The 22,619-nt window shown below is 40.6% G+C and overlaps 1 protein-coding gene across 1 annotated transcript in view; it reads right to left on the bottom strand.

Moving 5' to 3' along the window:
* pan2 (poly(A) specific ribonuclease subunit PAN2) overlaps window positions 1–22,619 on the bottom strand; it is a 69,546-nt gene that overhangs the window by 28,464 nt on the left and 18,463 nt on the right. The window contains exons 10-16 of the mRNA XM_048618872.1: window positions 19,573–19,692; window positions 14,328–14,447; window positions 12,796–12,924; window positions 7,632–7,831; window positions 6,984–7,132; window positions 4,476–4,582; window positions 362–460 (exon numbers count right to left, since the gene is read on the bottom strand). Of these exons, the coding sequence (XP_048474829.1) occupies window positions 362–460; window positions 4,476–4,582; window positions 6,984–7,132; window positions 7,632–7,831; window positions 12,796–12,924; window positions 14,328–14,447; window positions 19,573–19,692 (924 nt within the window). The remainder of the gene's footprint in view (window positions 1–361; window positions 461–4,475; window positions 4,583–6,983; window positions 7,133–7,631; window positions 7,832–12,795; window positions 12,925–14,327; window positions 14,448–19,572; window positions 19,693–22,619) is intronic.

The following is a 22,619-nucleotide window of genomic DNA, read 5'->3' as shown; positions in this document are numbered from 1 at the left end:
TTTCATTCTAACAGGAAAGCTGCTGTCAAACATCTACTGTCACTAGCCACTAAAGAGGTGCTCTAAATTTGCCAGTAGTGACATTCTCTTCAACCAGAGACAATGTTGGAGTCATGCCCTTTCCTCATCACCAAATTGGTTGTAAAGCATTTTGGACACCATAAGGCAAGGTACTATATAAATGGAGATTATTATTTTTGTATTTTTTTTAAATTTTCGTTTTGTTTAATTTCAGAAACTCCTTAAAAGAGAGAACTCAATACCCCAATCTGGAAAAGATGGAAGTAAACACAAAGTTATATTGGGACATGTTTAAAGTATGACATTTTGAAGTGACAACAATTAATTCCTCTTTACTGACCTCAGCTTGGCATTTCCAGAATTCAGCTTCCTTTCTGCTGTTCACTTCACAGTTAATAACAAGAACATCAGGTAAGCATCGAATATTCCTGGTTTGAACCTGGAACATAATACAATGTCCAATCAACATAAACTTTCATTCAGTTCTGATGAAAGGTCAACAAACTAAAAGTAAACTCTGTCATTCTCTCCACAGATGCTGGCAGAACTGCTGAATATTTTCAGCATTTTCTGTTTGTATTTCTGAAAATGTAATAGGTTGATTTGTAACAGTGCACACGACTTTTTTGAGACAATGCCACAAACGTATACAATAGTTTCGACTTAGGTGAAAGACCAGAGAGATCCCATGAGTGTAATCGTAGCCTATAGCCTGTTACTTCATAGCATTGCTAGCAATTAAGACAAGCTTGTTTTTAGAAATTTTTGCAACCAATTATTATTTTCTGTAGATAGGCTACAATGTTCCTGCTATATTTAAATATAAAATGTACTCTCGGATGTCTTGACAAAGTTGTAAACTGAAGTAATCAATCAAGCAATGCGGACTTTCATAAGTAAAGAATCTTTATTCCCTGTCAATGCTGAATGTACACAGCTTTGTTTTAATTCCTGCAATAGGAATCCAATCTAAATGCACCAAAATCTTTCCATTAGCTACATTATCAAGAAGTCCACATTTCCTGTACTTCTTGGCTAACAGAACCCAATTGACACATTTTCACTAGTTGCAGTGCAAGCAGTGGAACAGGCAAATAGGACTTCAGTTCAACATCTCACACAAAGGATTGCATCTCTGACAACAGAACACGTCCACAAGACTAAACGTGAAGTAAAAACAGAAATTTCTGGAGAAACTCAGGAGGTCTGGCAGCATCTGTGGGGAAAAAAGCACAGTTAACCTTTTGCATCTGGCAACTCTTCATCAGAAGAGTTAGCAGCAAGGAAAAGGTGGCATTGATTCTGAAGCCGAAGTTGGGGTGGCGGGGGGAGAAGATGTGGGCAGATAGGTGGAGATGGAGCCCAGAGAAAGAGAGATAGAGAGATAGATATGAAAGGGGTAGGTAAACAAGGAGATAATGGATAGTAGGCCAGGACAGAAAAAAAAGCTGAAGAAGTGATAGCAAGAGCTAAGAGTAGGAGAAAATGAGTGAGCTCTGCTGAATACAACCCATATAATTGGTAATGGGCCTAGGAGTACATGAGAAGGGTTACTTTTAGCACAGTGACCCAATGTCATAACATAACAGGGTATTGGGTGGGTAAAATCATGGAAGGATAGAATCAGGCTGTGAAGCCATTGAACTTGATGTTGAGACCTAGAGGATGGACGGTCCCCAAGCGGACAATGAGATGTTGTTCTTCGAGCTTGCGCTGAGGCTCGCTGTAACACTGCAGCAAATCTGTGACAGAAATACTGGCCAGGGAACATGGTGGTGTGTTGAAGTGGTGAGCAACTGGAAGCTCAGGGTCATTTTTGTGGATATAACAGTGTTCTGCAAAGCGGTCACCCATTCTGCGTTTTGTCTCCCCAGTGGACAGCAGACCACATTGTGAACAGAGAATACAGTACACTAGACTGAATGTGAAGTACAGGTAAATCACTGGTTCAACTGGAAGGTATGTGTGGGACCAAGGAAGGAGGAGGTAAACAGACAGGTATTACACCTTCTGCGATTGCATGGGAAGGTGTCGTAGGGGTGTGAGATGATGTTAGGAATGGAGGAGGAGTGAACCAGATTGTCCCAGAGGGAACAGTCTGTGTGGAATGCTGACAAGGGAGGGGACGGGAATGTGTGTCTGGTCACAGCATCTGGTTGGAGGTAACAGAAGTGACAGCTTACAATCCTTTGGATGAGGAGGCTGGTGGGGTGCTAAGTGAGGAGCCGAGGACCTTATCGTTGTTATGGAGGTGGGGGGGGTGTTGGAAAGGGTGAGAGCAGAAGTGTGAGAGATGTGTTGAACAGGGCTAAGGGCCCTGTCAACCACAGTAGCAGGGAATCCTCGGTTGAGGAAAAAGGTGGACATTTTGGAGGACCCCTGTGGAAAGTAGCATCGTCAAAACAGATGCAATAGAGATGGAGAAACTGGGAGAATAGGATAGATGTTCCATGTACACCACAAAGAAACAGGCATTACTGGGGACAATGCAGGTACAAACATTCATACCTTTGACGTGAAGAAAATGAGAGGTGTTAAGGGAGAAGTTGTCCAAAGTGAGGACAAGCTTGGCCAGGTGGATGAGAGTGGTGTTGGGGATGATTCAGGCCTTCTTCCCAGGAAGAAGTGGAAAGCCCGAAGACCATCCTGAGGGGCGATGGATGTGTAGAGGGATTACACATCCATGCTGAAGAGGAGGTGACTGCTGACCACAAACTAGAAATTTTGAAATTGACAGAAAGCGTCAGAAGAATCTCAGATATAAGCGGGGAGGGACTAGATAGGGGGAGAAAAAAATAAGAATCGAAGTAGGAAGAAATAAGTTCGTGGGGCAGGAACAGGCAGAAACAATGGGTCTGCCCAGGCAATCCTGTCTGTGGGTTTTGGGGAGAAGGTAGAAGTGGTTGGGGGACTAAGAGCTGGGAGGCTGGCGTGGGGAGATCCAGATGAGAAGAGATTGGTGACAGTTGTGGCCACAATGGCCTAATGCTCAAAGGTGGGGTCATGGTCCAGGGAGATAGGAAGAGAACACCTGCATTTTGTCCGCAAAAATGACCTGAGCTTCCAGTTACCTGCCATTTCAACACACCACAATGTCCCCAGGCCAATATTTCTGTTGCAGGCCTGCTGCACTGTTCCAGAAAGCCTCAGTGCAGGCTGGGAGAACAGCTTGAGGACCGTGCAGCCTCTAGGACTCAACATCGAGTTCAATAACTTTAGAGTCTGATTCTATCCTTTCATGATTTTTATCCACCCCACACCCAGTCCTGTTATGACATGGACTGCTTTTAGCGCAGTCACCCACTCTCACATACTCCTAGGCCCGTTAACACAGCATATGGGTTGCATTCAGCACAGCTCACCCATTTTCTCCTACTCTTAGCTCTTATTATCACTTAATCAGCACTTTTTCTCTCCCGGCCTGCTATTCATAATCTCCTTGTTTACCTACCCCTTTCATATCTCTCTTTCTCTGGACTCCATCTTCACATATCTCCTCACCTCTTCGCCCCCCCGCCACCTAGCTTTGGCTTCAGCATCCATACCACCTTTTCCAAACTGCTAAGTTCTAATAGAGAGTCACCAGAAGCAAAATGTTAACTCTGCTCTTCTTCCCCCAGAGATGCTGCCCGACCTGCCGAATTTCTGTTTGTGTTTCAGATCTCCAGCATTCACAGTAATTTGTTTTACTAAGCTTGCAGTGTCAGGTAAGATAGATGGCATATGATCCTTCAGGCTAGACTGCTGCTACTCCCTTGTCTTTTCCCATAGCCCTGCAAATCTTTCCTCAATTTGGGCTTCATTGAAATTTGAACTCAGGTTGCTGGATTTAGAGTCCAAAGTACTTACCATTACACTATGGAACACATGGCTGAAAAGGAAGAATGTTCAGGGATACGGGAAGGCAGCATGGGGCTGACACAAGGTGACTTGCTTCTTCAGAAGACGAGTACAGACAGATCAGGCCAAGTGGCTCTCTTTTGTGCTGTAACCGTTCTATGATTCTACGTACGATATTATTTCATTATGCAAACACAGTACAGTTAAGATATTCTAAAAGTAATTGGACAAACTCCCTCAAAATTTCTTCGACTTTTTTACACCATAGTCTGCTCCTGCTCATCAAGTTACTCTCTTCCAATTTGATCCAGTATTCATTACACATGACACATTACATCAGTCATGGCATAATTTTCAATTAAAACACAGCTCCTGGCAAATAAACCAAGACCTCACTAGCTGCAAACTTCCCTCAGTCCAAATGTTAAATGCTTTCAGACGCAATGCAGACATACACTTTCATCAGTAGTTCTATTTCAATTCATCATTAAACTTCTCTTCATACACATTTGAATACAATGAACTGATTTGTTCACAATACCTATTTGTCTTGTTACTTTTATCTCCTCAATATTTAGCATCCTATTAACAAAATTAATACAAAATATACTAACCGTAGGTTGGTATTTCTCACAGTTTTCGCACCAGGCCTGGGTGTTCTGTTCAAGGCAAATACTTCTCTTCAGTACTTCAGCAAACTCATACTGTCGAATACTTTTGTCTAAAGTCAAAAACGCATTTCATGAGTTTATTCAGTCCAAGATTGAGGTCAATCAATTTATAATTTTTCAAGCAGCTTTGAACTCAATACAGACAAAGAAGACAGATTTATCTTCTCACAATACCAACTCCTGCCTGTTTTAAATTTTATCTTTCTTCTTTACAGAAGATAATCTTCTTTTTCTGTCTTGTTCAAAATCTTATTTCTGATATTAGAATTTTCAGGAAGAGCAAAAACATAGTTTGAAACAGAAACTATTCCCTGAGTGATTTGGTTGGTGCTTTTTAAAATGACCAATGGTAGGTTCTTCGACTGATCATTCAAAATTGGTTATTTTCACACGTGTTATGATCCCAAGCTGATGATATTACCAGACAAGTCAGATCCCAGACAGGAATCTGGCTTGATAAATCACATTTTGATTTGTTTTAGCATTAACAAAGTAGTCTCTCACGAAAACATAAGCACACAATGCTGCAGATCATGTTTCAACAACAAAAAGTTGATTAACAAAAGAAATGAAGATAAAATAGAATAAACCAAAACATCTACTTATAATACAAAATCAAAGCTGTTTTAAACACACAGCAAAAGCATAATCGCAAAACATTCTTCTATAAATTGAAAAGAAAAAATGGCTTTTGTACAGTACCCAAAATATACCTCTGGTCCAGTACCCAAAGTACCACTAGTACAACACTCACACCAGAGTCCCTCTATCTAGCACCACATGAAAAGTACTATATGCCTGAACTTAAATGTACTCAGTTCTAAGTAACCTCTTCAGGATTTTATCACAACACTTCTGGTCTGGGACTATCACTCACTCTTCACTGTAATGTAACTAGCTCACTGTATATCCTTCCCTGTTCAGGAGCACCGATCTACACAGCCATTCTAGTCCAAGGATTTGACAGGACTGCTCAAAATTCAAAGTAAAAGTGATACCAAAAGTCTCCCTCTCCAAGATATGGGTGCTACCTTACTCTTTTTAAAAAAAGTTCCAACTTTCTAAAAAGCCTCGAGGCCTTTTTACCTACCTTGCTGTGTCGCAAAACATTCTAAGGTAAACAAAAAAAAAATCCATTGGTGGTGCATATAAACCTGTTCACTCTAAAGTCAGGCCTCAAAAACTGCTTAAAAGAAATCACCATAACAACAGAAATACTTACAAGTTAATAATTAACTTCAGACACGCAGAAAACTCTCAGGTTACTAACTCAAAACCAAACTCAAATTTACGGTCTTGCCCTTCATAGTTTCTCCAACAGTTTTCTGGCTACTATCCTTGTCTCTGATTTAGATGTTCTGTAGTTCTTTGATTCTAATTTAATAGGAGTTAAATCAAAAAACAAAAACAAAAGTATTATAAAAAGCAAATGACTAATAAGGAATTTCCACCATATTATTAGGTAATCTCCCAGAATGCAGACATGGGAGGACAATCTTCAAATGAAGTAGGAGATAACCAGACCAGTAAGCATACGTGAAATTTAGCTCTCATCTTAAAATAATGCATTACCATTTCTATGTAATACTTTGATTTCTGGTTATTTGTGGCTTAATAGCAAAGCATGTGGCAATTTGGAAATGAGACAGAGTTTATTGGTACCTTGGATTTTCTCTACAGTACAAGCTGAAAAGCTTGGAAACTCTGAATTGAGGCACTAAACTGTGATCACACGTAGGAAAGTATAATCACAGTTTGCTAAGTTCTTATGCAGAGCTTTCATTATAAATATAGGCATTATGAATTTATAAATATGACAAGGTGACAGAAGTGCAAACAGTGGACTTGTTGGGCTGAAGGGCCTGTTTCCACACTGTAGGGATTCTCTGATCTGATCTATGATCTAAGACTTTTCAAAATATTACAGATAGTAAATAATTTTGAGACAGCTACACTTCAGGGTTAATCATATCACCTGTAAAATTTATAACACCCTTTAACAAAGTACAAAGCATAGTACGAGTACTTTACTGTTAATATGTTTTGACCTTAAAGAGAACTTGGAAATTTTACAAGTAGTTACTAGCCTATTGAGAAAATTCACCTAATAGAAGCTATGTGGGCCAAATTGCCACAGAGCTGCACTACTCTATGATCCAAAGTCAGAAAGAGCTCAATGGGAATAAGCTTCTGTCCCGTTACAGTAATCAAACTTTGTGGCTGTAAAGGGAGTGCAGCAGAGTGCAACATGCTACATATTACTTAAAAAACATATTCCAACTCACTTCAAGAAATGCCTCAAAAGATCAGATTTATCAATATGAAGCTTTGAGAATGTCCATCATACTCCAGACATGGTGCTTGAATGTGTCAAAAGTATAAAGATATCCTGAACTGCAAGGGAAAGATGAGGCAATTTGTGAGACCCATCATTCTCTATGCATTACTCACCAGCACTTTTCATATCAGGATACTGTAAAGTGAAAAGCAGACTTGAAGAAACGCGAACAGTTTCTTTTCCACAGCGGCAAGTACTACAGTTCTCAACTTCACAACCAAACAGCTTCCCAATCACAGATTCACCAGAGGATCCAAATGTACTGAAATTAAAAAGTGATAATGTTTTAGAATATTGCATTTAAGTAGTATGGTATATATTCTACTTCATACAAATAGCAATTAGGCTCATGTTTACTTTAACCATTAATCATGTAAAAGCCACCACTCCCCACACACACACACACACACACACACACACACACACACAATGGGGCTGAGATTTAGAACTCACGCAAATGAAGGATGGAAATAGGAGCATGAAACCTACAGAGAGGTCATGTTTTGGTGCTGAGGCACTTGCACTACAAAGTATAAAGTCTATATCACTTATCGCAGAAACTATCAACAGCCCACTAGATAAAACAAATTATTAAACAACATTTTTGTTCAGAAATTGCTGCTCTCTAATGTTACAATTGTGGAGAATCTCAAAGATCCTCTAGAGTGTGATTATCCTTTAAAAGCACATATTATTGCATTTTTCCTGTTCTGTATCAGAATTAATAAATCTGTACGAGTTCTAGTTTAAGTCTACATTACCTCCCCATGACACTTCGATAGGCCTGTGGGCCCTCCTGCTCCTGTGTCTCTTGGTGCAGTTGCGTCAATATAAATCGATTCCAGCTCTGTATGAGTCGGCCTAAATTCACCTTCCCAGTTGCTTCATCAGAATCAGCCAAGATCAATCCCAAAGCTGATGCTTCTGGAATAGTTCGGAAAGCACGAAGGAAATTGCTGGCCTAACAGAGTAAAGGAAAAAGAGAAGAGAAACAGGATGTTGCTTTTCTCCTAATTTTCATCCATCCGGAGCTTACAAGTCGAACTTGCTAGTTTCAAAAGAAATAGGTGACTATATAGATGTACTCAATCTGAATTTCAACAGCATAGAAAAGAACACCATTACCATTTACTTCATGTGAGTACCTCTATTTCAAAGTAAACCATGATAGTAACATAAAGGAAAATAGGCTTAAAGTGCTGGAAAGCAGAATTGTTTCCTCCCCCTTCCTTTTTTAATTCTATTAATTACCTTCTAATTGGAGATGTCTACACCCAAAATATGTACCTTTCCAGTCTCTTTAAGATGCAGACAGATCCACTGCAAGTTTCTAGTAGGTTTAAATCTGGGTAAGTTGACACATTTTTCAAAAGCCTGTTGGATGCCCTGATAGAAGGTTTCTGTATTTATGGATCAGCTACGATGGAATGAAAATATTTCCTGATCTTTACCTACTTTGTGCATTTCTACTAATGGTGTTTTTTATTAGCTGAGTTAGCACAACTCAAAAATGAGCATTTATAAGCATTTTCTAGATTGCCTTCCTTAATCGTTTAAACATATTTCAAAATGTTTTTTGGTTTTAGTCAGTCATTCATCAACTACAAAAAAAATGCCCATACAGAAGTGTCTCCAAAGCAAACTGCTCAGAAAGACACACAACAACAGCTTCTTTCCCCAATAAGTGCACGCTCTCCCCTTACTGGGGCATAATACTCCATTTCCCAAATTCACAAGATTGCCAACGGTCAAAAGATTAGGGAGCGTCAAGTCTGCACAGCATTATTGTAGGGAGTTTAACCATAGAAGGCTGCACTGCAGTACATGTAGCACCAGCTGGAAACATTAGGGCCCTTGTTAAGGCTTTTTTTTAAAAGAGTGTGCTTATCTTGTTTGTAGAGATTTTGCAGCATTGCACACCACCTCTCTTGGGAAAACGTGAGGACCACCTACACCAAAGTCGCCATGTCTGACAGACCCAGAGAAAGATGGAGACAGTGCAGGCGCAGAAATTCCCCCAAACACCAACAACATAAATTCTAAGTTTTCTGGACATCCATAGATATCATACATCAGGCCCTTCAGTCAACAGAGAACCCAAAGAAGATGATGAAATTGTTGCAGTGCTGGGGCCTCATTACTTTACAATTATTTAAATGTCTTGGATGAAGGGGGCAAAAGTATGGCTGCTAAATTTGCTGATGACACAAAGGTAGGCAGGAAAGTAAGCTGTCAAAAGGATATAAGAAGGGTACCAAGGATGAGTGGAAGTAGCAAATGGAGTATAACATGGAAAATGTGAAATTGCCCATTTGGCAGGAAAAATAAAAAAAAAAGCATATGGTCTAAACTGTGACAGATTGTAGAGCTCTGAGATGTAGTGGATTGAAGTGCATGAATCACAAAAGTTTGTGCAAAGGTACAGTAAGTAATTAGGAAACCTAATAGAATGTTAGCATTTATTGCAAGGAAACAGAATACAAAAGTAGGAAGTTTATGCTTCAGTTATACAGGGCACTGCCGAGAGCATATATGAAATACTGTAAATAGTATACAGGTCTCCTTGTTTAAGAAAGGATGTAAACACATTGGAAGCAGTTCAACTAATGTTTATGCCTGAAATTGGCAAGTTGTCTAATGAGGAAATGTTGGACAAGTTAGGCTCATATCCCCTGGTGTTAAGAAGAATAAGTAGCAACTTGATTGAAACATACAAGATCTTGAGGGTTCTTAACAGGGTGGATGTGGTGATGTTTCTGCTTATGGCAGAATTTAGCACTAGAGATCACTGTTTAAAAATAAGCAGTTGTCTATTTAAAAATGAGATTCTTTTTTCTTTCAGACGATTGAGTCTTTGGAACTCTCTTCCTCAAATATGGCACAAATAGAGTCTTTGATAACACAGTGGGGAGCTGGAAGAGCACAGCAGGCCAGGCAGCATCAGAGGAGCAGGAAAGTTGACGTTTTGGGTCTGGACCCTTCAATATTTTTTAGGCCGAAATAAATAGATGCTTGATAAGCAAGGAATTGAAAGGTTATGAGTAGGTGAGAATGTGAGTAACCAGATCAGCCATGATCATACCAAATGGCAAGGGGCAACATGGCCCTAATTCGTACAATCATATGTAAAGTTTGGACATATTCAAACAATGAGAATTCAACTGTTATATGGGACCATTGGGTTCCTGGGACTTTCCTGGCTATATGTTGTCAAAAAGAAGAATTCCAGCCATAAGTTCATCTTTCTATTCATCCAGCCATAAGACAGGTGGCTAGTCAATCATGAGCAGTATCCAAGAATACTGCAGGCCCTACAGACTCAGGTATCAGATTTTCAAATCCACTGAAGTTCTGATATTCCATTGCTGGGTGTATCACCTTGGAGAAAACAATGACTCCCAAAATTAAACAACATACAAAATCAACGGACTGAGGGAAAAAAATGACAGAACAATAATTCCACTGTAAAACTGCAGGTGGTGCTGTTAAGTTTAATAGCACATTCAGTTGAAATTAGTAGTACCATTATTGTTTGCAAAGTAGTTTTTAGCATTAACAATTATGCAACTGTAATGTGAAATATAATAGGTGCAAATAGTATACAGCATACAGTATGGGAAGAAATCTTAACCAGAAGATTAGTACACTCAAGTCACAACTGTTCAAAATTTGTGGCTATTTTGTGAAATATGAAAAAAATTACAGAAACTTACACAAGATTCCATTCATCGTAGTTTGCTTTAACCCGAGTTTGGAACACAGATTACAGTAAAAACTTTAAATGATAACAACACTGCCAAAGTACAGTCATGTTGTATTGTACAATGTGACAAGATTAGATAGATAATTGCTGCTTCCAATCACAGAATCCGTACAGTGTGGAAACAGGCCCTTTGGCCCAACAAGTCCACACCGACGCTCAGAACATCCCACCCAGACCCATCCCCCCTCTGTAACCCACCTAATCTACACATCCCCCAATTTAGCATGGTCAATCCACCTAGCCTGCACATCTTTGTACTGTGGGAGGAAACTGGAGCACCCGGAGAAAACCCACACAGGCACGGGGAGAATGTGCAAACTCTACACAGACAGTCGCCCGAGAGTGGAATTGAACCTGGGTCCCTGGTACTGTGAGGCAGCAGTGCTAACCACTGAGCCACCGTGCTGCCCAAGGATTATAGCGGCATATCATGTATTTGTGACTAATATTTTTCTTTGCAGGATCTCTAATGTAATTACGAAGTAAATAACCACTTAAGTAGCTATTCGATGTCTCAGTGCTGTAGATTTTTAATTTTAAAAAATTTTTTTTACGTGCACTATCACAAAAACAGTGCTATAATAAGTTGAGATGTTTGAGTTTCACCACAGGCACAGGTACAGAAGGAAATCTAGAGAAAATCATCTTTCTACTGGTCTGTGTTTGCTCTGAAGAAGCTCGACAGTAATGGCCTACAATTGGTTGAGCCATTCTCTGACCTGTAGGTGGCTGCAGAGATATGACAGGAAAGAAAATAAGAGGCTAACATTGTTCAAAAATGAAATTTAATTGCAAAGATCATATAGAAACAGTGGCAATCTGTTTTTAAAAATTGAAAATATAAGGCAAACAGCATCTAAAAGGTTAACATTTATTGAGTGGGACCCTTTGCAAAATATTAGGTTACCATAATCTTCTGGCTATTGATGAATGCTATTTCCTATTACTTACACAACTTGTCTGCAGTTTGTGTCACTAGATGTCACAAACAAAACTCGTTCCAAAACTCAATCTCCCATGTTAATTAAATCATATATTTCAGGACTATAATTCCCAATGAAACATTAAACTATGGCTAACTAATGCATTTGTGACTGGACTTAATCATCAAAAGTTTAAACATTTTAATCATAAACTATTTTATTATCATTTTAAAGAGTGGAAAATTTCTAAAGGAGAGAAAAAAAAGTAAGATGATCCCAGCTGTTGGTACCACTAGGCAAGTCAGATCCCAGAATGAAATATGGCTTTATAGATCCTTTTCTGAAAAAAATAATTTAGTTAACATGGCGGTCAGGCAACGAAATATAGTCAAACAAGGCTGCGGAGTTTTGTTTTAAACAAAAGAACAGACATTTACAAAATGAAATGAATAAAAGCTTTGGCAATACACTTGATTAGGTCACTGTTTCAGAAGGACTGTTTGACCTTGTTTTTTTAAAAATGCTTCACAAAAATAACCAACCTATATGCCACTATTTTGAAATCCAAACTCTAAAAATGATTAGATTTTCAACCTCATTCCCAAAGACAGTTCTGAAGAATCATACTGCACTCGAAACATTAACTCTGTTTCTCTCTCCACAGATGCTGCCATACCTGCTGAGTTTCTTCAGTATTTTCTGTGTTTGTTTCTAAAAATCCATATATACTTATACCTTTCATCACAGAGGGAAAAGAATTGAGAATAGAAAAACCTTTAGATCAGATTTAATTTTTGTATTTTGTCTCTTCTGAGAACAAACAAAAAAAGCTTTTTTTAAAAGTACTTATTTGCTGTTTCTTCAGACACTGATAATTTCAAAGAGTTTGCAGTATTTTCTGTTTAACATTTCCAGCAATTGTAGTTTTTTGCCAATTGTTCAAAATATGCAAAAAGTGGACAGCAACTCTGGTTAACAAGGTACATTCGGAACAATCCACAACATTTGGCATGATCAAAGATCTAACCCAAGTGGACACAAGTAATGTTCCCTCTAAGCTATACAACTTAAAAGTCCCTATACAGGCCCCTTTAAATCACCATGCCTGACGGTATTAGAAAAATTAAAGGGTTCCACACTTAACAAATTGCCTGCTCACTCAACAAAAAAAATTGAAGGAACATCAGACAGGCGAAAAATCTATCTTACAAGAGCCAGACTGGCTCAGTAATCATTTACCTGACACGGGTCGCCTCGTGAAAGATCAAGCATATGAAATAGGAATCCGAGTTCACAGCCCAAGCAAAATTCTTTCTGACATAGATGATTCTGAACGTGGCAGCGGATGGGCTCCAGCAGATACAGCACCTATAACAGACAAACAATGACAGACAAAAAGAAAATGCACACATCAACATATTGAAATTTAAGATAAATCACAAAACTATCACCGAGATCTAGCTTAAAACTGTAAATCATGCAGTGTGATAGATGCTATTTCTAGGAAATGAAACAATTTCCATATCAGGTACTCACTGTTTCATCAAGTACTCCCAGATTAGATATGGAGAAAAGTGCCCCTACCCTGTCCAAGCAGTATGCCTTATCGCCACAAGTATGTAGAATTTTTCTTCTTTTCTGACCTTTAGGAATGATATTGACAATCTAATCTAAGTTTCTGGAGCCAAGGCCAGAAGAAATTGGACTGAGATGGCCAAAATCATTTTACTTAGATCCCTAACAAGTTGGCCAAGAAGTTAAATTGTAAACCATGGGGTCTCATCTGCTCCTAGAATTGATTAATAATTTGCTCTCTAGCCTGTCTGTCTAATGTACAACCATCTACCAGGATGTATTCTGGTGTGGTTCTGGTTGATTAGCCTACTGATTTCCCACTTTCTTCCTGCATACAGGGCAACACCTAGACTTTGTTTATTCCCTAATCACTTCAAGTTCCCCATTGAGAACTGGGAAATAGTAGTGGAGTAGGAAATCATGGGCACAAAACCACATTTGCCCTTTGTGGCTTTGTATACTTGTTCCATAGAACCAGGCCATCAATTCAGTATAGAAATAGCGTTTGAAAACAATTTTTAAAAAATGTATTCAATATCTAATGTGATAAAAACACAATACAGTGTAGTTTCCTTTGCTTGTTCCAACCTCAGGCAGTTCAGTAATGTAAACTAAACATAGGTTTTAAAAAAAAACTATAACTATAAGTAACAACAGTTTGAATTCAAATATTCCCCATTCTGAACATAATGCAAGATGAATTATCACTTGCATGTTCACAAATGTACATAAAACATTCTTAAAATCATATTTCTTGAATTAGACAAAAAGAGCATCAATATATGATACAACAGATATCAATATATGGTACAACAGAATGATGGGATGCAAGATCAGTTCCTTACTTGCTAAAATCAAGGGTTTTGTTTATAGTTCAGTTAATTGGACGGCTGGTTTGCGATGCAGATAACAACACCAGCATGGGTTTAATTCCTGCACCGGCTGAGGTTACCATGAAGGACTCTCCTTCTCAACCTCTCCCCTCTCCTGATGTGTGGTGGTCCTCAGGTTAAACCACTAGTCAACTCTCTCTAGTAAAGAGAGCAGCCCTATGGTCTGGTAAGACTATGACGACTTTACCATCTTAGCTTTATTTATATTTGCTAATTTTATAGATTTTGGTTAATTTACAACCAGAAGATAATAAAAGTGTGGAGAATGAGAAGGCAATGAGAGATGGGAAGAATGTCCCTGACCTGAATCATACAGTTGCAGTAAGCATTGGGAATGTGTGGCTCCAGACCTGCAAACAGCGTCTTGTTGTAGTGTTTGAAATCAAAGTCTTCTAAACCAAGTTTTGAGTATTTTATAGTGACCTAAACAAAAACATGTACAATCAAACAGCTGAACAATTCAGGCAGAGATCAAATATTTCAAATAATTCTTCATCATTAAACTGATACTTAACACAAGCAATTGTACATTTCTGGTTGTAAAAGATGTAAACCCAAAGGCTTGATACAAATTTCAAGGTTAATGAAAGATCTAATATTCTAGTTTAACTTGAGGATACAACCAACACTTCCAGAAATATTTGCTCCCTTACAAAACTCAAAATTCAAGACAATATCCCTCAATGACACACGCCCTCTCCTGTGAGCTTCTGTTCAAGAAGATTTCAAGACTGTACAATCTTCTTATTCCAGGGCAGACAGCATACAAAACAATGATTTCAACATGGCAAAAATATCATAACAATGATATTAAAACGGAAGGGCAAGTGACCAGAGATTTGTCAAACACCAGACTGAACAGCAGATGCAAGAAGCAGAGGTACATTAAGACCAGAGCTGTTCTTCTTTTTTTGCACTGAGGAGGCACATTCCAGTTTCTGTCTCCCTTACTGGTGGTGGTGGCGGCGGTGGGGGTGGGGGGGAATTAGCACATTTCAGAAGGATAGAATTTGGTACAACAGGAAACATGAATTTCACAGAAAAAAATCCAAATAAACAAATTGACAAATTTAAATAAATAATGAATAAAATTACTATCAAAAAGTGCAATGCAGCAGTTATTAATAAAACCTCATTTTGCCTTTTTGATTAAAAAGCAGAGGTAAGGGAAAAAAAAACTGGGTTCCAAGTCTTGATCTTTAGGGAAAGGAGTGGGGACTATTGCCAAGCTAAGGAACTGAGTTTAAACTTGCACTGACCTTCGTAGCCTCTGATGGGTCACACTCTGAGCTGGCCTCAGTGGAATTCACACGAAAATGGCTTGCCTTGCAGTTTTAGCTTTCTGAAGGCAGGAGGAGGAGGAGGGGAAAAGTGGCTGTGTGTCAAACTTAGTGTCAGTCACACACACACACCCACACAGGCCTAGGATGTTTGGTGATTCATATTGCTAAAGAACAGTATGAACAGATATAAGGGTGCTAATACGTATGTCCTCCCACCCAGTTTAACGTTCCAGCTGTCTTGGGCTGTGCTGTTAGAGTCTAACATAAAAGGATGTAATATAATTTAGAAATGCAAAATATAATCAAGCAGATCAACATGGCTTCATGAATGGGAAATATTGCCTGATAAACTTTTTAGCATTCTCTGAGGTGGTAACAAGCTGGCTATATAAAGGAGAATGAGTAGATGCAAAATATTTTTATTCCAAATGGTGCACAATAAGGTACCACATACAAGGTCATTTCGTAAGATAAGAGCCCATGGGTAGTAGATTAGCAGGGACAGAGGATTGGCAAATAAACAGAAGGCAGAAAGTTGGGAAAAGGGGGCAGCCTGTAACGAGTGGTGTGCCAAAGGAATCAATGCTGGGGCCACAATTATTTACAATATATATGAATAACTTGGATGATGGAAATGAATATACCATTGCTAAGTTTGCGGACAACACAAAAATAGGTGGGAAGGCAAGTGGTGGCACAAAGCATCTCCAGAGGGATACACAGATATGTTAACTGAATGCATGGAAAATGTGGAACATGAGGACATGAGAGGTAATGCACTTTGGCAGGGGCTGAATATTGCTGCAATAGAGAGATAGAGATAAAGAGAAAGACTTTGGAAAGCCCCAGCACAGAGGAAATTGGAAGCCCTCATGCACAAGTCGCAAAAAGCTAACATACAAGTTCAGCAGGTATTAGAGAAGACAACTGAAATGCTTGCTTTAATTCGAGAGGGAATGGAGTATAAAAATGGGATGGTCTTGCCATATGTGGTTAACTGAAAAAAGTCAAAGGTAGCATCAACCTCAAAGAAAAGACGTATAATTGTCCAAAGATAGGCGGCAGGTCAGAAAATTGGACAGAATATAAAAAAACAGCAAGAAATTACAAAAAGACTAATAAGGAAGGAAAAATTAGAGTATAAAAGAAAGTTAGCCAAAAATATAAAAAGCAGATAGGTAGAGTGTCTTCAAATATTTCATAAAGAAAAGAGTTAACAAAGTAAGTGCTGGTCCTGTGGAAAATGAGTCTATGGAGTAAGAAATGGATATTTTCAGTCACTAGAGAGGATGCAAGTAGCATTCCACAAATAGCTACACATCAGGACTTAAAAGAGAGAGGGAGGAACTCAAGAATATTACAATTACCAGGGACTTAATTGAAACGTACAAAATGCTGAGGGGACTTGACCGGGTGGATATGGAAAGAATGTTTCTTCTTTGGGAGACTAGAACTAGGGGTCATTGTTTAAAAATAAATGGTCACCCATTTAAGGCAGATAAGGCAACACTTTTTCTCACACAGGATTGTCTCTTTAAAATTCCCTTCCCCAAAAGGCAATGGACACTTAATTTTTAAATATATTTTAAGGGAGAATTTGATAAATCCTTTAACAAAAACAGAAATGGCAGGGAAAGCTCAGCAGGTCCGGCAGCATTTGTGGAGAGAAAGAACATTCAGAAGAAGGGTCATCGGACTCAAAATGTTAACTCAGCTTTCTCTCTGATTTGATTGAGTTTTTGAAGAGGTAACAAAGAAGATTAATGAAGGCAAAGCGGTGGACATTGTCTATATGGACTTCAGCAAGGCATTCAACAAGGTTCTGCATGGTAGACTGGTTAATAAAGTGAGATCACATGGTATCCAGAGAAAACAAAATTGGCTTGAAACAAGGAGACAGAGGGTAGTGGTGGAGGGTTGTTTTTTGGACTGGAGGCCTGCAACCAGCAGCGTGCTGCAAAGATCGGTGCTGCATCCACTGCTTTTTGTCATTTATATAAATGATTTGGTCGTTAATATAAGACGAACGGTTAAGTTTGCAGATGACACCAAAATTGGTGGTGTAGTGTACAGTGAAGAAGGTTACCTCAGAGTACAACAGGACCTTGATCAGATGGGCCGATGGGCTGAGGATTGGCAGATGGAGTTTAATTTAGATAAACGTGAGGTGTTGCATTTTGTTAAGGTAAATCAGGACAGGACTTAATACACTTAATGATGGGGGCATGGGGAGTGTCATAGTTCCTTAAAGGCAGAGATGCAGGTAGACAGGGTAGTGAGGGTGGTGTTTGGTACACTTGCCATTATTGGTCAGTGCATTGAGTATAGGAGTTGGGATGTTATGTTGCAGCTGTATAGGACATTGGTTAGGCCACTTTTGGAATACTACGTTCAATTCTGGTCTCCCTGTATAGGAAAGATGTTGTTAAACTTGAAAGGGTGCAGAAAAGACTTACAAAGATGTGGCTGGGGTTGGAGGCTTTGAGCTATAGGGAGAGGCTGATAGGGTGGGTCTATTTTCCCTGGAGCATCGGAGGCTGAGGGGTGACCTTATACAGGTTTATAAAATCATGAGGGGCACAGACAGGGTGAATAGTCAAGGTCTTGTCCCCAGGATCGGGGATTCCAAAACTAGACAGCATAGAGTTAAGATGAGAGGGGAAAGATTTAAGATGAGAGGGGAAAGATTTAAGAGAGACCTGAGGGGCAACATTTTTGCACTGAAGGTGGTGCATGTATGGAATGAGCTGCCAGGGAAGTGGTGGAGGCTGGTACAATTACAACATTTAAAAGGCATGTGGATGGATACATGAATAGGAAGGGTTTAAGAGGGATACAAGCCAAATGCTGGCAATTGGGACTAGATTAATTTAGGATATCTGGTCAGTGTGGACAAGTGGGATCAAAGGGCCTGTTTCTGTGCTGTACAACTTTTATGACACCTCTATATTTAGAATAACAGTTCATACCAGTAGGGCAATTTGTGCTCAAAAGTTAGTTAACCTTTTTAAAACATGCCATTCAATATCTAGTTTTCTTTAATGTTTTGTCTATATTAATATAACTACAAATCTCAACACAGTATGGATTTTTTGAATGCTGCTGGAAAGAGAGCCATGTGGCCAAAGCTTTTCATCTTCCATTCATCAAGACAAACATAAGAATGCCAAATATCAAAATAATTACAGTAACTTGTACTATGGGAGAATACATGCTGATTGATTGGCATGTCGTGGCTAAGCATACAGAATTTTTTTCACTTAAGGTGTTGCTGTCAGTACAAAAAGACATTCTGCATATCACACAAATGAAAAATGCCATATATGAATTCCAGTGATAGTGAAATGCTAGATATATAGGCTGCACATCCCAGCAATCGGCTGATCAAATCAAGCAGCGTGCCCCTTTGGCTGTATGTAACAGGTAGAGTACAGACTGTACTCTGCCACGCCACACTGGCAAAACCCAAAAGACAAATTCTCTTGTTAGATGCAACTCCTCAATCAGGCAGCACTTGCTGAGCAATCCAAAGTATTCTAGTACTTTGGGGAGGCGATGGCCTACTGGTATTAATCGCTGGACTGATAATCCAAAGACCCAGATAATATTCTGGGGACCTGGGTTCGAATCCGGTCACAGCAGATGGTGGAATTTGAATTCAAAAAATATCTGGAATTAAGAATCTAATGATGACCATGAATTCTTTGTCAATTGTTGGGGGAAAAACCCATCTGTTTCACTAATATCCTTTAGGGAAGGAAACAGCCATCCTTATCTGGTCTGGCCTACATGTGACTCCAGACCCACAGCAATGTGGTTGACTCTTAACTGTCTCATGGGCAATAAATGCTGCCTAGCCAGCAATGCCCTCATCACGTGAGTGAATTTAAAAAAAAAGCTGCATTCACAATCAATTTAAGATAATCAGTTGAGTTCATAACTTGGCTCATTTACGCTTGCCAAAGGCAAAACACACAGCAAACATTCTTCAAACAGAAGGTGTATGGCTAAGCCTTGAATCTTCACTGAATTACCTAAGAGCTTGGGGAGCCTATAGTTCCTGGTTCCTCTTTCTTTAGCAATGACTCATCCAGTCAGCACCATTTCCTCCTTCAGCATAAGTTGTTGTGACTATCTGAAATTTGGCACTCTTGTGCATGTCCTGATTAGTGCAAGTTGAAAAGTTTCAACAATGTGTCTCTCTGTTCAGCAATATTCAAGTACTGTACTACCAAGCAACTGTTATAATAATTTTTCAGTCAGACCTTTCGATATTTCTTTGGCACCATGTACAGATGAGGCTCCTCCTCCCTTCCAATAGGAGACTCAGGGATTTGATTGTAGCTGTCAAATTCTGCATCCATCTCCTTCAATTTATATGGAACCTAAAACAAGTAACTTACTTCAACAAATAATAAGACATTCCAAAAAGCAGTGAACTCTGCTGATGGTCTAGTGAGTAACAGCAATCCAAGTGTACAGCCTAATCTGGACTAGGCAGGGTGAGAAATCACACGCCACCAGGTTATAGTCCAACAGGTTTATTTGAAAACACAAGCTTTCAGAGCCTCAGTCCTCTTTCAGGTGTTAGTGAGAGAGGTAGTATCAGACACAGAATTTCTAAGTAAAAGATTCACACCATTGATGACGATGTACTAAACAAACCTAAGATGCTGTTAAATCTTTAAACAGTTAGAGGGTTTTAATTGATTAATATGTATATGTAAACTCCCGAATTCCTTTCGAGTCACGGTCATTAGAGAACTAAAGATTTTATCAGTGTAAAGAAAAGGTGACATTTTAGGTCAGACAATGCATGTTAAGGTGTGAGACCTTGTTTAGAATCTGTTTGGAGTCAGACCGGTTTTATTTCTAAAGTAGGAACTAATAAAACACCACATTGACTGACTGTCTATAAATTGTGTGCATTTTGAACAAAGTAAAATGTATCTGTAAATACAAATTCACTCCACAGATTCGTGCGCGTGCGTGCGTGACAGAGAGACACAGAGAGAAGGAGAGAGAGAACGAGAGAAAGAGGGGAGATTGTGTGTGTGCACGCACGTGAGGGGGGGAAAGAGTGTGAGAGAGGAGGGGAGAGACAGAGAGCGTGCACACGCAAGGTGGGAGAGTGAGTGTGTGTGTGTGAGGGGAGAAGAGGGAGAGAGTTGTGTGTGCGTGTGGAGGGGGTGGGAGAGAGAGTGAGAGTATGAGAGTGTGTGTGAGAGCGAGAGTGTGCGCACGTGTGCAGGGGGGGAAAAAAAGAGTGTGTGCGCACGCGAGGAAGGAGAATGAGTGTGTACATGGAGGCGGGGAGAGAGAGAGAGCGCGCACGCATGCGAGCAAGAGGGAGAGAGAGAGTGAGTGAGAGTGTGGGAGTGTGTGCGTGCACAAGGAGGGAGAGGGAGAGTGTGTGTGTGGGCACAAATGCAAGGAGGGGAGGGAGAGAGAGAGAGCGCAAGAGTGTGTGCGTGCGGGGGTGGGGAAGAGTGTGTGTGTGTGGGTGTGTGGGTGTGTGTGTGGGTGTGTGTGTGTGTGAGAGAGAGCCTTCCAAAGATATGCAAAGCCAACACACCTGGATGTCCCATCGTATCAGGCAATCAGACCCTGTGTGAGAACCTCTCTGGCTATATCAAGGACATCTTAAAGCCCATTGTACAAGGAACCCCCAGCTTCTGTCGTGACACTACAGATGTCTTACAAAAACTCAGCACCCACGGACCAGTCAAACCAGGAACATTCCTTGTCACAACGGACGTTTTGGCACTCTACACCAGCAACCCTATGACGACGGCATCACCGCAACAGCCTCAATACGCAACACCACCAACTGCCAATTTCCAGACAACATCCTACAACTCATCCACTTCATCCTCAACTACAACGTCTTCACCTTTGACAACCAGTTCTTCATCCAGGCACACGAAACAGCCATGGGAACCAAGTAGGTTCCCCAATATGCCAACACTTTCATTCACAGGTTGAAACAAGACTTCTTTGCTGCACAGAACCTTTGACCAACACTATACACCAGATACATTTCTTCCTTTGGACTCATGGCAAGGGATCATCAAAACAACTACATAGCGATATCAACAAGTTTTATCCCACAATCAGACTTACCACGAACTACTGTTTAGAATCAGTCTCATTCTCGGACACACGCATCTCCATCAGGGTCAGACACCTCAGTACGTCACTCTACCACAAGCCCATGGATAACCTCTCAATGCTGCACTTCTCTAGCTTCCACCCGAAACATATTAAAACAGCCATCACTTACGGACAAGCCGTACACATACACAGGATCTGTTTGGATGAGGAGGAACGAGACAGACACCAGGAGATGTTGAAGGACGTCCTCATAGGAACAGGATACGATGCTCAACTCATCGATCGCTAGTTCCTGTGTGCCACAGCGAAAAACCATAATGGCCTCCTCGGAAGGGACAAGGGATACGTCTGATAGGGTGCCTTTCGTCATCCAGTACTTCCCAGGAGCGGAGAAACTACACCATGTTCTTCGCACCCTTCAACACATTATTGATGACAATGAGCACCTCACCAAGATCATTCCCATGCCTCCACTTCGCGCCTTCAAACAACCGCCAAACCTTAAACAGACCATTGTTTGCCGCAAACGACACAGCCTTCAGGAGAACAGCAACCACAACACTATACAACCCTGTCATGCTAGCCTCTGCAAGACACGTCAGATCTTCAAAATGAATACTACCATCACACGTTGGAAAACCACCCACCACGTGCACAGCAGATACTCATGTGACTCTGCCAATGTTGTCGATCTTATACGCTGCAGGCAAGGATGCCTGAGACTTGTTATATTGGCGAGATCACAAAGACGCTACATCAACAGATGGATGGACACTGCCCAACAATCGCAGGACAGGGATGTTCCCTCTCAGTGGGGAAACACTTCAGCAGTCAAGGACATTCGGCCTCAGATCTTCAGGTAAACGTTCTCTAAGGTGGACTTCGGGATAGACAACAACACAGAGTCGCCGAGCAGAGGCTGATAGCCAGGTTCAGTCCACGTGAGGACAGCTTCAACCAGGATCTTGGGTTCATGTTGCACTACAGGTGACCCCACCACACTATACACTCCCACACTCTCCCTACACCCCCCCACCCCCCAGCCCCGCACGCACGCCCCCGCCCCCGCGCCCCCCCCCCCCCCGCTCCCCCCCCCCGGGCGTGCCCCCCTCTCTCGCTCCCTCGCGGGCGCGCCCCCCTCTCTCGCTCCCTCGCACGCGCGCCCCCCTCTCTCGCTCCCTCGCACGCGCGCCCCCCT

Source organism: Rhincodon typus, chromosome 41, assembly GCF_021869965.1.
Source record: "Rhincodon typus isolate 14 chromosome 41, sRhiTyp1.1, whole genome shotgun sequence".
In the NCBI taxonomy this organism is placed as follows: domain Eukaryota; kingdom Metazoa; phylum Chordata; class Chondrichthyes; order Orectolobiformes; family Rhincodontidae; genus Rhincodon; species Rhincodon typus.
This window is presented reverse-complemented; position numbering and strand designations above follow the sequence as displayed.